The 15,086-nt window shown below is 37.9% G+C and overlaps 1 protein-coding gene across 1 annotated transcript in view; it reads right to left on the bottom strand.

Moving 5' to 3' along the window:
• Positions 1-1,419: 1,419 nt before the first annotated feature.
• Positions 1,420-15,086, bottom strand: part of aff2 (AF4/FMR2 family, member 2) — a 99,251-nt gene continuing 85,584 nt past the window's right edge. The window contains exons 20-26 of the mRNA XM_065958606.1: positions 14,218-14,281; positions 13,583-13,719; positions 13,284-13,355; positions 11,327-11,420; positions 10,412-10,464; positions 8,916-9,136; positions 1,420-7,936 (exon numbers count right to left, since the gene is read on the bottom strand). Coding sequence (XP_065814678.1) covers positions 7,815-7,936; positions 8,916-9,136; positions 10,412-10,464; positions 11,327-11,420; positions 13,284-13,355; positions 13,583-13,719; positions 14,218-14,281 — 763 coding nt within the window. The 3' untranslated portion in view covers positions 1,420-7,814. The remainder of the gene's footprint in view (positions 7,937-8,915; positions 9,137-10,411; positions 10,465-11,326; positions 11,421-13,283; positions 13,356-13,582; positions 13,720-14,217; positions 14,282-15,086) is intronic.

The following is a 15,086-nucleotide window of genomic DNA, read 5'->3' as shown; positions in this document are numbered from 1 at the left end:
CATACAAGCCATTAATGACAAAATTAGCGAGTTTAATTTGAGGTCTTTCTGCAAGAAAGAAATGTATTTACTAAAACACATAATTTTTACAGTTATGCTGCTGATCATTTAAATAAAAATATAGAAGCTTAGTCCAATACTAAAGCTGCCGATGTGCTTTGACTCCCAGGAGTGACCTGGCTGACGCGCTGTACTGTCATAGGTCAATACGATACCGTTTGCTGTTTGTTGATCAATAACATTTCTGCAGGCGTGTCTTTGGTTTGCAACATAATACAATCCGTTTGTTGCAGCACCATGCGAAGTGAATACAGTGTCCATCAGTTTCCATTCATTTGAACAAAACAAACAAACAAACAATACAGCTGCGGTTTCTCAATGCCGCCTGCCACCTCAGCGGTCAAAAACCATATGCCCTTCCAGGGTCAAACACCTCCCGTACCTGCCTATTAAAGCTGTCTTTCGTATTGGTTTCTTTATATATTTTCAATCTTTTACCTCTAGGTTCTGTGTGTAAGCATGGTCAGAGCTGTACTTATATTAAAACACATTGCTTAGTAGTAAAAGTACAAGTTGATAAATACCAAGCTTTGTGTGGAAATGTTCGTACGCCAGTTGGGGCCCTAATCTTTTTAATTTTCTCCAGGAACAGACAATAAAAGAAATGGAAATATTACAATCCTTAATAAATTATGTTAAACAAAACAGAATAATGTCAAATTAGTTCCTATCTTAGGTTTTCAAACTTACATCATTAATGCATCCGCTTCTGGTCTACTTCATTATCTCTCAACAAAGGTGAATATAAAAGGAATGATAAACAGTGTTATATTTTCAATACTGCATTTTATGACATTAAAACGCGAACAAAGTAAGCTGTAAGATCCATACCACTCACATGTAAATGTACTGATTTTCATTAATAAACTCTAGCTTGCCGGCATTTTTAAACAAAAACAATATTTTGTTAAGGGAGTTAGTCTGTCAGTTTCCTTCATGTGTTTCTATGGAAAGAGCTCAATCCCGAGTTCAAACGCATGCTGTCCCAAAATATTTGCTCTCACATTAATGATGTGCTGTTCTGACAGGCTCCAAGGTCGTCTGACCAAATCAAACATGGTTAGTCCTGAATAAGGCAGAAAAACCCCAAAAAACAAAGACGGAAAACCTTGAGAACTCAAATTCCAGAAACTCCAGATTATTCCCTCTACCCATTTGACATGTTGCAAACTGAAAACGTGTTTGTTAAATGAAAATAATTCCAATTATTCATATTATTATTAATATTTTCATGCTATCTGAACTGAACCAGAAGCTTCATAACAAGCTTGGTCTCATTTGAAAACATGACAGACTCAAGAATAATCCCAACAGATCTTTAAGAAAGCTTTAGACGCAGACAAGACCACGAGACAGTACTACTGTTTTAAACAGATTTTAATCCATTCTTAAACAACATTTAATATTTAAAAACAATAGAACTGCATCACAATTTCTAATCAGCACATAGAACATCTTCATTTAAAAAAAGAACCGTATAAAAGCTCAAAATAAAGCACTGATAAAAAAAACAGAAATAATATTGTGCAAATTTTTTAAAACATCTGACACTAGGCGGATTGCTCTGAGGTGGTCTTGGGGGGGGGGGGGGGGGATGTTTAAAATATCGCATTAAGCTAGTGATGTAAATCAGAACAGACAGAGATTTCTTAAGATGAATAAGAGGCAAAATGTGGCTGTGTGTCTAAAACAAAACAATTGACCGGCTTGTATTATGTTTTAAATGTGTAATGCACAACATTTAACATCATTAAACAGATCTTTGCCCCAGTTTTATTATTGCAATAGCCAATTAAGATCACCAATAATTGATCTGTTTACTTAACAAAACTAAAAGAATGGCACATGATTTGTATAATAAAAACCATCGTCATGGTTTGTTAGTAAAATGGTCCTTTGCTTTGAGAAAAAAGAGGGTGAGTTTTTTTTTCCCCTGATGTGGCCGTTGGGAGGTTTGAACTCCTTCATGATTAATTGAACACATTGGTGTCAGGAGAAAACAATAAATGCTATTCTACAATAACTGCACCAAAGGCAGTTACGCCTTACAAACAACCTTGGTAGAGGTAAACATTACTGGTTCATATATCTGACATTATTTTGCTGCCTATTAAAGTTATTGTATTGACTGTAAAATTGGAAACAGGTTGGATTGTTCCTGGTTGACAGAAAAGCCTAGATTAACTTAATTTTTAATCTTTTTTAGTCAAATAATTTATATTTTATGTTTTATATTAAAGGCCCTATTACAATTGCTTCATATCAGCTACAAAGTGATGGTTGACCATCATTTTGGGAAATATGATTTCTTTCCAAGGGTTAGGTTTTATGTTTAGCCATATCACATCTATAGTTTGGAAGAAGAGCTGTAAAGCAATAATCCCAGTTGACATAAAAACAGGAGTCAGGGCCCAGTTTACATATCCCTCTTCAAAGTTAAGAATAATAATCACTGCAAGCACCCCTTAAAGGTCACATATTATGCAAAATGCACTTTACCATGTTATTCTAACAGGGTCTAGGTGGTACTCGTATGAATTTTCTAATATATTTCCTTGTGCAAAAAAAGTCTTACAACTGAGTAATTATAGTTACATGTTAGCATGTCCAGAACAGACCTGTGTCGTCGTGAGAATAAAGAATACCTTCCATTATCTATTTATCAGGATGACTTCAGAGTCAGCTAAAAAAAATATTGGGAAAACAAAGCTTTCTGGCAGATTACAGAAATCAGAGAGGAAAACATTACCCTCGTTTTTTTTGCAGTTCTACAAAAAAGTGTTTTAACAAATTGGTTGTCAAAAAATTAACAATTCTTTTTAACTTTCTGTTGTAAGAACACCAGCAGCAGGAATGATTCTGTTTGGCTGCATTTGATGAACTAGTTGTGATCATTTTATGAGCGCTGATGCTATACTGTAGCTCATTCAACAGAGCCGATCCCAGCTGTCCTGTAAGGTTCCTGTTCCTGGGCGTCAGTCGCTCTCTGATTCCCGTGTGTTTGGGGTTTGGTTTGGACATGTATTAAAAATATTTACATTGCATATAGTCAAATGCAGTGTGACCAGCAGAGCAATCTTTTAAAATTAATATTACAGCACTATATCAAAAAGATTGATTGTACTGCTGCATGTTGTTAAAAATAAGGACCATTTTGTGAAATTAACACAAACCAGTCACGTCACTGTTAAAACGATAAAACAAAACATTGATTGAACTGGACTAAACAACACTGATGATCAGCTATCAACGTGTAACCAATGAACAGAAGCAGTTTGTGAGTTTCATGGGTTAGCTGCTACAGAGTTTTGTCTTTGGGATGCACTGACAGAGCTTCATGACTTCAAATAATATGAAAGAAAATACAACATGGTGTAACAGAGTTTGGACTGTCACATCTACCATTTATCTTAAACATGTCAAGGCTTTCAGATGAGGAATCACAAGTCCAGGAATATTTGATCCCTTTGGGATAAAACTTAATTACCAGCTTGATGAGTTTTACTTCTCTTGTGGTCTGAATTAGTCGCATCTCCCAAACATTACATTTCAATATAACTACTTAGCAACAGGAAAAACAAAGTCGAAGTCAACCAGGATTTTTAATACCTTAATGAGAAAATGTTACTTTTTTCAATTTGTCAAATCTCATGTCTCATGTTTACGCTAAAAATACAAGTCAAATCTTTCCTGAAGATCACATCATTGGTTTCTCGACCTAAATGACAAGCTTGCAGACTCCAAACCATGGTCTGTGTTGTGAAAGTCAGTCACTTAGTATGCCTGCCAATGACCCTAACCCCACTCCCTGCAACTTCAGCAATTACATGTGAGCACTATAGAAAATGTTGTCATGAAGATATTCATGGGAGGATGTCACCAAAGCATTTTAAAAACTGTCCAGTGAAGCAAAATAAAAAGAAATTGTCAGCAGCTAGTTAGCTTAGCATATCACAAACACAGGGAGAGCAGAGGTACACAGCCAGCTTGACTGTTTAGAGTCACAATCCAAATACCAGGCATTCATGACCAGCTAGAAAATCAAATGAACCTCTAATCTGAATCACACAAAACCTGATTAGTTACGGTGTAGTTACTTAAATCAGCTGAAAGAAAATCCAGCAAGTAACACTGACGACCAAAACGTAATACACTTTGGTTAAACAGACAAATCAAGATGGACAAAAGTTCTCGATTTTAAATGATTCATTATTCCTACAAATTATCAGGAAGACAAAAACATTAATTACAAACGTTTTTAGGAATGTATCTGCAAGATTGGAGCAAGAACTTAAGAGAGTTAAGTAAGATTAAATCTTTCACCTTCCACAACTTTTGTCAGTCTTTGTGCTTGAATTAGCTTACCATCTGCTGACTATGATAAAGTCTTGATATCATTGTTTTTCATGTAGGAATAAATAGTTTAATAATAGTTTTGATCATTGAAAATGGTTCTGTGTTTTGGTTCATGTTGAAATGGATCTTTTTTTCACAATGGACAGAAGTAGTTCTTGGTCTGAAGCTATCCTTTATTGCATGCAGTTGTTTCAGTTTGTCAGGTATCTTGGACAGAAAACAGCAGATAACGTAGCTCAACACAATAAATAACACAATATTCTTAAAGCCAGACCCTGGTGTTGTCATAAACACCAGTTAAAAGCTTATGGAAACACTCGACTTTACAAAAACAATCTCATATTTATACCAATATGGTATGAAAAATCATTTAGAGTATCTCTTTTTAAATAAATAGAGCAATTCCCAACAAACAGAAATAAAGGCACTTGAGTTTTGTTTTTATCAAAGTGACAATACATTTCCAAATCTCCACTGATTTTCATACACATTCTGCTATGATAGCATGATCTAAAACTTTACATTTGAATCATAGCCATGTAGGCTGTAATGTAGGCTAGTAGGCTATGATTTGACGTCTTGTAACTGATGTCATAACAGAAGAGCAGCCAGCTCAAGAAACCGAAGAAGGGCTGTCTAATAGAAAGGCTGACCGGGTTCAGCTTCAACTGCTGTTTGTCCAGACATCAGTCAACAGGGACCTTCACCTAATCAAGTTAGTCAATCATTAATTTGAATGCAGTTTTGGTTGAAAGTGTAGATTCTTATAATTTAAAGGTCACAAATTATGCAAAATACACTTTAACATGTGTTTAAACCCCCCTAAAATGAGGGAAGTCTATCCTCTGTCTTTTGCCTGCTCCACTTTTCAGAAATTTCAGAAAATGTGCTCAAACCTCGAACAGGCTGGAGATTTTCCCTTCATGACATCACAAAGGGCAGTAACCCCTCCCCCAGGTGGCTGACACTCCCACAGCTAGGTGTTTGTTCTGCCCTCTGAGTCTGCCTTCTCCCCGTTAACATTATGGGCATGGAGTGAGAAAGCCCGAGCCACCCAGAGAGGTGTAGTCAAACAGATATTTGCATTTAAAGCTACAGACACAGAAACAGCCTGTTCTGAGCAGGGCTGAAATAGAGGGGTTTATAGGCAAAATCAAATACAGGATCAGAGTGGATTTATAACAAGAAACTTCAAATAAATGTTTTGGGGAGCTCTGTGACTTATTTCAATTGGTTGACGAAGAGTATTATGTGTGACCTTTCATGCTTTTTATGTCTGCGGTCATTTATCATGGCCCGCTTCTACACAGACTGATTTGCAGGCTAGGGAACCTCAGGAGCAAATTGGCTTTCCATTATGAGCCCAAGCATTATGAGCTCTTCGATGTGCAGACGCAGCCGAGTCCGCGTCCGCACATCGAAGAACATGACATGACTTTCTTTCTTTACTTTGAGTCATTTTAGTCAGATACAGATGGAACACTCCGGATTTCTCCATAATGAAGGCCGTTTATGTTGTTTACCCGCATGCTCGTGCATGAACTGTACCGTGCCGGAGCACACCTCTCCGAAGTGTGCCATGGCCAAGGAAGTGTACCGTGCCTGAGCACGGCACAGAGCGGTCACACTGGTCAAACGAACTGGACTTTAGGGGTGAAGTGTGCTCAGGCAAGGTACAGATTGCCAGTGTGAGCAAGCTGTTTCTTCCACAACAAAAGAGACTTTTTCCTCAGCAAGGTTCTTTCTTTTAGATACAGTAGACTCTGTTTCTTGCACAGTATTTCCAAAGTCCTGATACTTATGACAATGTGGTGCCAATGTGCCATAAGAATAAGTATTTCCTTACACGTAAAACCTATACTGAAGTATAATTTCACAAGATGCTCCAGGTCCTTCATTTTATTGCATACGGCTGGCTGCAATTCTGATACGAACCTTTAAATGAACATTTGGTTTAATTATAGCTAACTTTTATGTCTTTTTTCTCAAAATAAACAACTACCTTATTGTCTTTAACGTGGCCCTATTACTTCATCATAGTAATCCAGGGTTGACTTTAATATTTGAAGTCTCTAACCCCATGCCATTTAATTTTTTAACCTCACTAAAATAAAAGAGTTTCCTTTTTTGCCAATAAGGGTTAAAAAACTGATCGTATGTGTCTGTGTAATTTCAGGCACAGAGTTACTAATACTCAGACACACACACACACACACACACACACACACACACACACACACACACACACACACACACACACACACACACACACACACACACACACACACACACACACACACACACACCAACACATACTCACATGGGAAAAAAATGTGTTTCATAGGATTGATCCACAGGGAATTTTTCACAATTGACTCAAAAACAATCACAAGAATTCCAGTATGTACATTACAATATACACAATATACAAAAATCATTCTTGTCCAATCAGATAGTGCTTAAGATAGACATGGCAGTCAGCGGTATACATATTTGCACCAACACCTGCACATGACGGACAATGGGAAACAAAGACGAGCCTTAATGAGATTAAAGTGATTAGATCTCATTAAGCCTTATTGTTTTCAAATTATATTCAGACTTGCCGTTTTTTGCTTTAGCAAGAGTTTGACACCATGGTGGGTGCATAACTGTTTAGAAATTACAGGATTTCAATATCATACAATCTCATTAATAATAAACTAAGACTTGTGAAAGGCCTTTTCTGTTTGAAGAGTGCCCCCATTTATAGAACCATGAAGTGTCCATGTTCAGCTGACAACCCTACACAGTCTTGTCCTCCTCAGTCTAGCTACAGACTTCATCATATTCAACTTGTGAGGCTTGCAATGTACTAACATATTCCAGATCGGACCCCAGATGTTTCTAAATCAGAAAACCACAAATTCCAGGTCACAAACGGCTCTGACTTAATGACTGAAATAATTTCTGCCTCTTTATTATTATTATTAGCTCTTCTGGTTGTAGCTGAACCCTTCCTTTACCAGCAGGTTCCTTGATACTTTATTCTGATCAATAGAAGCCTGAGGCTTTACTCCTTGTCCCAACTTAAAACACATTTACTGGCCACTGCTTGAGCAGATCAGTAACTGTTGAGCCTCTTTATTATCTTGGAGATTTCAATTTCAGGAATTTAACCTACACTTCTTAAAGGCAAAGTTATCCCTTGATTCCTATTTCAAAATACAAAGTAAGTCCTTCAGTTTCCAACTGCATGGGCATTTCTGTGAAATGAGTCAACCCGTCTATGCTTTTATATTAACATTGGTGGTGTCAGGAATATAAACATCTTCCTGAATCTCCTCTGACTTTTTATTGCACTTGGACTTCCCAGGCCTATTTCTTTTTCTTATCTTCATCTTGTGCTGGACCAGTTCTTAGAGCAGGTGCGCCTCCAAGCGGAGCCAGTGTAGTCCCTGTCTGATGTACCGGACCAGTTCAGTCATGCTGCTCTGCTGACTCAATGGCTCCATCACTAAGTCCAGCTCCTGGAAAAACTCTGTAAAAGGATGAGAAAGAGACACAGTCCTCAGATGTTAGATGTGTCAACCTCAGCTGGCTTATTTTTGAAACTGGAATCCATGGTCAACTTTCTACTGCGTGCATAACATTGGACAGGCTATTTTACTCCATGTGAACAAGCGTATGGATGGCTCTGATTGTTATGTTTGAGGCGTATAAAAAAATCTAGCTCTTGGAACGATGCAAGCATGTGTATTTGTTCAGTTTATTAGCAAGTGCACATTCGAGTGAGAAAATGCTAGAGGGCTTGGAGTCAGTCTGGAACTGTGTTTGATTTTTGAAGATTTATTTCAGCTTTTCTAAGACAGAGCAGCTGAAGGGAAACCAAAAATGTGAAAAAGAAGATTATAAATCAGAGATGGCTTGCACCAAATTAAGCAGGTCGAAGGGAAACTAGCGACCATTGCACGGCAGAACATGACTCTGTATAACACCTGATGTATCAGCTGAGCTCAAACGAAATAGCAATAACACTTGGGTTCTCATCAGGTCCTTTGTGCCAGGTGTAGAATAGGGCCCTTTGACTGTACGCATTGAAGTCTTTGAAAGTCCCCTCTAAGTTAGTTTGTCTGTAGACACACATTTTGACCTCTGGTCTATGCACACATCGCCTCATCCACCCTCTTTCTGTTTCTTTCTTCCTGTATGTGTCTGTTCTGTCGACTTTCTTTTTAAGCCGTATGATATATTTTTAAATTGAACTTGCATTTTGAGATTTTCATCTACTATTCAGTTTCCACAGCAGCATAAAGGCAGATCTCTGCAGACATATCTCGGATGTCAATGAGTGTTTTGAAAGCTTTAGAAAGTGTTTTTTTTTTTGCATTGATGAGGGCTGCACAAGATTTTGAAAGCAAGAAAATATAACTTTGTTGACCAACACTAAAACATTCCATTCTTTAAACAACACAGCTTGCATGGAGGATATCGAAGCAGAAACTGGATTGTAGTCCTACCTTGGCTATTAGTGGCTAGTCTGTCAGCTGTCTCCCAGTGGTCATAGCTCCGCAGAATGTTGTTTGTGATGTTGACATGACTGGCTGCCATGTGGTGAATCCGTTGAGGAATCGCCACATTGCCTGATGAGCCTCCAGATCCTCCCACTGCATCTCCGCTTCCTCCTCCATTGCTTGCTGGAGAGGGGCTGAGTGATGGGGGAGATGGAGTCTCTTTGACCCTGAACACAGTAGACAGGAATCGAGTCTCATTAAAAGGAAAAATAATGAAACATGTAGGCTCTGTGCTTGAGGAAATGTTGGTTACTTGACAAAATAATAAATGGGAACTTAAGTCTGTCGGGTGAGGTTTTCAAAACAGATTCACTATCATCCAATTTGTCTGCCAAGTACTGTCTTAGTTTTCTGTTTTCAAAGAAAAAGACCCACTAGATTTTGAATGAAAGAAAATCACATCACTGATCACAACCAAGACTGCTTGGTGGTGTCAAAAGTACAAAAAACACAAGTAATAGAGATCACTGATATGTTTTTCTTTCATTCCAGCTCTAGCGTGTCTTTATCTTCGGCCAGCCAATAAAATCAGCCGATATTAGCATATCCAGTGACTATCTGGATATGCTAATCCACTATATAATTTTTTCACAGATATGCGTTGATGTTTCTAGCTTTATCCACCAGTCAAACAGCATTTAATTTGAGTTTCATTGTACTACACTAGCAGTTGTCTTTCGTCAGCAGAGTGCGCTTTCCAGAGGGTCAAGCAGTGATGCAAGTATATTACTTTTCAGTTGAGTGACCATCTTGTCTTCATGCAATATCTTTGCCACACATGTTTCATAACTGCATTTTAGGGATTTATGCAATAAATGTGCATATCTATATCCATATCTATCTCTACAGATCTAACGTAGATCTAACAAAAAAGTTATCAACTGATATATTTCTATCAATTTTCCTTCTCCCCAATATAGATATCGGTATCGTCCCCAAAAGATTCCATAACTGTCAAACCCTAAATGTACAAAATAAAAAGGATTTGGGGCCCTAAAACAAGACCAGTGAGACATTAAAAACTGAGGGGAACTAGAAAGTTCAAATCTCATTGGGTTCATCCCTATGAGTGTCACATTTCACATTATCCCTGCAAGCAAACAAACAAATGTTTTTATTATTTTATTGGAAAACTGATGATACAGTATGCTATTTGTTTATTTTGTAGATGTATAGTTGGTGGAAAAAGTAAGAAAATATGTACGTTTTTTGCTAAAGCCCTCTCACCTCACACTTTTTTTTGGCACGCTCAACAGCCCACTTTGTAATCTCTGCCTCAAATCTTCAAGAAATTGAACTCTTTGAGTGGTTTGTTTGACCAATCAGCTGTCAGTGACTGCAATGTTTTAATCTGTTGAATTGCAAATACTCAGATATCTTTATGAAAGTGGTTTGTGATGGGCGTGTGATAGGCGTGTGTGTGTGTGTGCACGTATACTCACTTCCCATTGGTCCTCCAGGGAGAGGTTGCTTGGTGGGAACTTTTGGCTGAATTCTGGGTCATAAAAAGACAGAAAAATCAAGCCTCACAGTCAAAATATTTAGTTTTTCACAGGAAGGACAGTGAAATTATGCAATCAGAAGTCATATTTTTTTCATTTTGTCAGTCATATACATAACTGTCCACCCAAACGTTGGTCTTGCCCATCCAAACAAAGTATGAGAGGAAAACTGCTTGTTCAGCGATTTCTTTGTTGTTTTTATTTTAAACCAGTGGGTTGTCCGGTCCAATTTTTTTTTTACCAATAGCTTTGTCTGAAATGGAAATAACTGATCTCTGGATGTACATAAAACGTGTAGCGACTGTTCATGTGCGGCAGCTGTCAGACTCCAGAGTGGATTTCATAAACTTCTTACATAGCAACAACAGGCTTCATAATCACAAGTCTTATCATGTGTGGATAACAACTTGTATTGCATCTTGTTTCAAGGTGTTCTACTTGTTTCTTTAGGTTATGTTCGTAACCATGTTTTTTACTGAGGAATGTGTTGGTGTTTTTGACTGGTCTAACCTTTTGTTAGACTTTTTACTGGTATTGGATAATTTCTTGATATCAGTCGATTTGCCAATTTAGTTTAGTTTAGATTCTTAGCTTAGATTATATTTATTTGGTTTCATTATGAAACAACATGTTGCAGAGCTTAAGTTAATTAAGACAATTTTATTAAAGATAAGGATGGATTCACAAAGTAATACAACATCAATGCACATGCACCAATATAATCTTCTCTTCTCAGGGATTATAACTGGCTTCCATATTTTTCAACAAAAGAGCAGGAAAATAAAAGAGAGAGAAAGATTAAAAAGAACAAAGTCTGTGTCAAACTGTATTTATGTCAATGTTTTTGCCTTTTACCTTGAAGTACTCCATGAGCGACCGGGAGTACTTGACAGCATGGTCTTTCTTCAGATGGAACATCCTCAGATACAGCAGAGACAGACAGCGGTTACTATGGAAACAAAATCATTAGGAGGCAGATGAAACGTCTGAAGATTCCCTTTGAAACCTCATGCCGCATATTATTTTCATGTTTTCTACAAAAATTCACTCTGACTTCAAAAAATGCCCCACAACTCCTTATGGATTAAGAGGATCTCCAGCGAAGTAAAGACTGTGGCCAATATTTCAAGCTGCCACACTAATGTGAAAATCCACATCTTAGCTTGTGATGTGAAGTCTTTTATTGCAGAGCACACAGAGGTTTCTTTGATTACTTTGAGGAAGCCAAAGGTTAAAGCAACATTAAGAGTGCTTTCGATTCTTGAGGAATGTTTTTGAATAGAGAATAAATCACAGATCCCAAATGTGAGAATAGTTAGTATCATAGCATTAAAAAATCTCTCTTAAGAAGAAGTTTCTGTATGAGATGAAAATTGATAAATGGTTGTACGAGTACAGAGAGTCTCTAAGAAAACAAACATGCTCACTTTGTCTGTATGCAGGGTCCTGCAAAGTACTCTTACTCATGGCTTGTACAAACAATTCCATGTTCTCATCCTGATACAACTCCCTCTCCTGCATAGTTAGTCAGGCCAGCAAAATAATCGGTTCATCTCGACCTACCCTTTCTGAAATGTATAATCGCTCTGTGATCAGGAGAGCCCCCCCTGACTACTTCAATCGTATTTAAGAGCCATGTTCACCTGCAGGCCGATACATTGCTATTTACATGGTGGGTTACAGTCTTTATTCTTAGAAAGAGAGGGCCCTAGCATGCTAATGTAACATCTCTCCCTCCATTGTGCTCTGAACATGCAGAAGACAACAGACAAGAACTATATACTGTTTAAGTAAGTCATATATTAATGATTGGAATGAAGTTATAATTGTGAAATTATTCCCACAAAAAGAAACGTGTGCTATTCCAAATAAAGAGTACATTGAGGTACAACAGTATAACTTCACTGATTACATAAATTCATTGATTACATAAATCTCGAGGACGACCACAGTGTCCGAAAAGATCTCATGATGACTGAGCGTTCTGTGTGCAAAACATCAAATAAAGGTAGGCTGGAAACATGTATTTACTTATTCTTGCTGCTGGAAAAGCCTATATTTTCTATGAGCACAGCACAGCCTTTGTATTATTCTGCTGACAGGATTGTGGGTTAAAGTTATGTGTTCGAGCATCATTATAAATCAAGCTTTTTGTTGTGTGAGAGTGTGTGAGTGTTACAGTTTTGGTGTGTATTACATAGAGAGACGTGATCTTGATGTTTGTCTCAGTTGGACTTTTTGGGCCGCGGAGGAATCACACCTCAGGAGAAATCCTGCCGAGGTGTGTAAGAGGTAGCGATAAAGAAAGAATCTGCGACTTTTTCATCCAGAAGATGTCGCCCTTGAGCACCAGCATGAAACCGAAACAAAATGCTGTTTGGCGACACCTCCACCGTACTGAATCCTCCGCTCTCCCAAAGCGACAAACACACACACCACTAACCCCTCTCCCCTCGCGTTTGCACAAAGAAGTTATCAAAATGGAATGCACCATGATTATATAACACAGGTTTTTCTTGGTCACTTTCTAAATACTTTAAAATAAGAATGCTACAGCTGCCACACCTGCCACACCCATTGGTGCTAACATTTACCCAAGTTCCCCTGCCTTTAACACTTCCTGGGCACTGATTCATGTAGAAAATAACAAAGACACATTTTGCGCCATGTGTGAGATATTCAGACATTTACAAACAGGATTTCTGCAGAAATTAAATTAAATCCATTATCAGGGCACATTTAAATCACATGAAACACACGCACACGCACACACACACATCTTGGATGCACAAATTTAAAAATAGAAGCATACCACAACATAGCTAGTTTCTTCTCAGCGACGGTGGCTGAATGGCTGGTGAAGTTCTTTAACCTCATGGCATACCTGCAGAAGGGAGGCAGTTATTATTATACAGACAGACAATGTTTTCAAAATTAAATTTTCTGCTTGTTCTGATGACCGGCTTGTGCACCGACTGACTAGGTCTCGTAAAAATATCTAAGGCTACACAGCACTGTCTACATACGAAGGATATTTGGGTGCTAAACACACTGCCTTAAAACACTATGCATGTGATAAGGCCACTTTTTTAAAACGTATTTATTCCATACCTGATTAGCTCGACAGTCTCAGAGTACATAGTATATGGGGATTTGGCCTCTAGTGGATCTCTCTCCATCGCATTTCCACACTCTATGAAGGAGAGGGCACCATCTGTGTAGTTCACGGCTTTACCAAATTTGTCCATCTATACAGCGAGAGGAAGAAAGAGGAAATGCAGGTGACAATTACCGTCAGAGGCATGTAAGATGAATCTGGGAAAAAAAACTCATAGAAATAGTTGTTAAGATAATTGCAAGTCAAATAAAAAATCTTCATAAATGTTATTTATGCAAAGCCATGTGGGCTCCTTTGACACTATATAATCCTGCAGACATCATCATTCCTTAAACACAATTTTCCCTCAGAGACAAACTGTGCAGTAAATAGAAGATATTAGACAGTACAGTCCCTGATGAGGAATCCATCATTGTTTTATTATTGAGATGTGTCAGCAATGACTCACAGATAACTAAAAGTACACACACAATTTAAGTTAAGACAAAATTCTGTGTTGTTAAATACTTTACCTCATATAACCGTATTTCTAACTGTCAGGCTTCGCTTTGCCTCCTGTGTCAGTGTGTGTGTGTGTGTGTGCGCGCGCACGCGTTTCTGAAAGTTGCAGACGGAGTCAACATCTTACCAATGCATCAGCCTTATGTTTCAGCCTCTTGGCCTCCTGCATGTAGTAGTCTGCACCGTGGACCCTGGAAATAGCAGATAATTACTGACATGTTAATCATGTTAAAATAGCTCAGAGTTAGCATTTAAATATCTTTGTAAGTTTATAATCATTAATCATGGGTAGCTCCCAGTTATACATACCTCAGGTTTTCACATAACCTTATATAACAGAAGTAAACATGCCTTTAATGAATATTAAAGAAACCCTCTGGGATAAATAAATACAACATGGATCATCTCTCCAGATTTTTACACATCTGAACCAGTGTTGAGGTAGTTCCAGATATATCACCAACTACAATGAGCGTAAAGATCTCCATCGGGCTTATACATTCCATGGAGATGTATTAGCCAACAAATTAGATTGGTTGTTTTAAATGTACAATATGTAGAATTTCATGTCAATGTTTACATTAAAATATTGAAATTTAATAAAAAATGTACTAAACCTGTTCTAAAGTTTTTTTTGTTGAGTACTTACATTACCTTAAATATTTTTAACAGTTGTTAAAGCTAGAGAATTCTGTAATTTTATAGTTGTAACGGGACGTGTCTTGGCGTGGCAGACGCCATGACAGAGCCGCTATGACGGACTCGTTTATCGTTGCCGTGGAAACACCCGATGTGACATCAAAGACTGCAGCCATTCTGTTTGCTGTATGTGCTGCTGTGATAAAAACCTCATGTAAACTATACTTGGATACATCGTCGGTAAACATTTTCTGTTGCCCGTTCATCTTAACTACAGTGAATGAGGAGTTCATTTGGGAGTAGCAGAGAGAACTCCCATGATTCCCCGCCAGCCTCTATGTCATTTTTTGTTATTGT

This window comes from Labrus bergylta, chromosome 9 (assembly GCF_963930695.1).
Source record: "Labrus bergylta chromosome 9, fLabBer1.1, whole genome shotgun sequence".
Taxonomy (NCBI): Eukaryota; Metazoa; Chordata; class Actinopteri; order Labriformes; family Labridae; genus Labrus; species Labrus bergylta.
The sequence above is the reverse complement of the archived record's forward strand: the minus strand, read 5'-3'. Positions and strand labels throughout refer to the sequence as shown.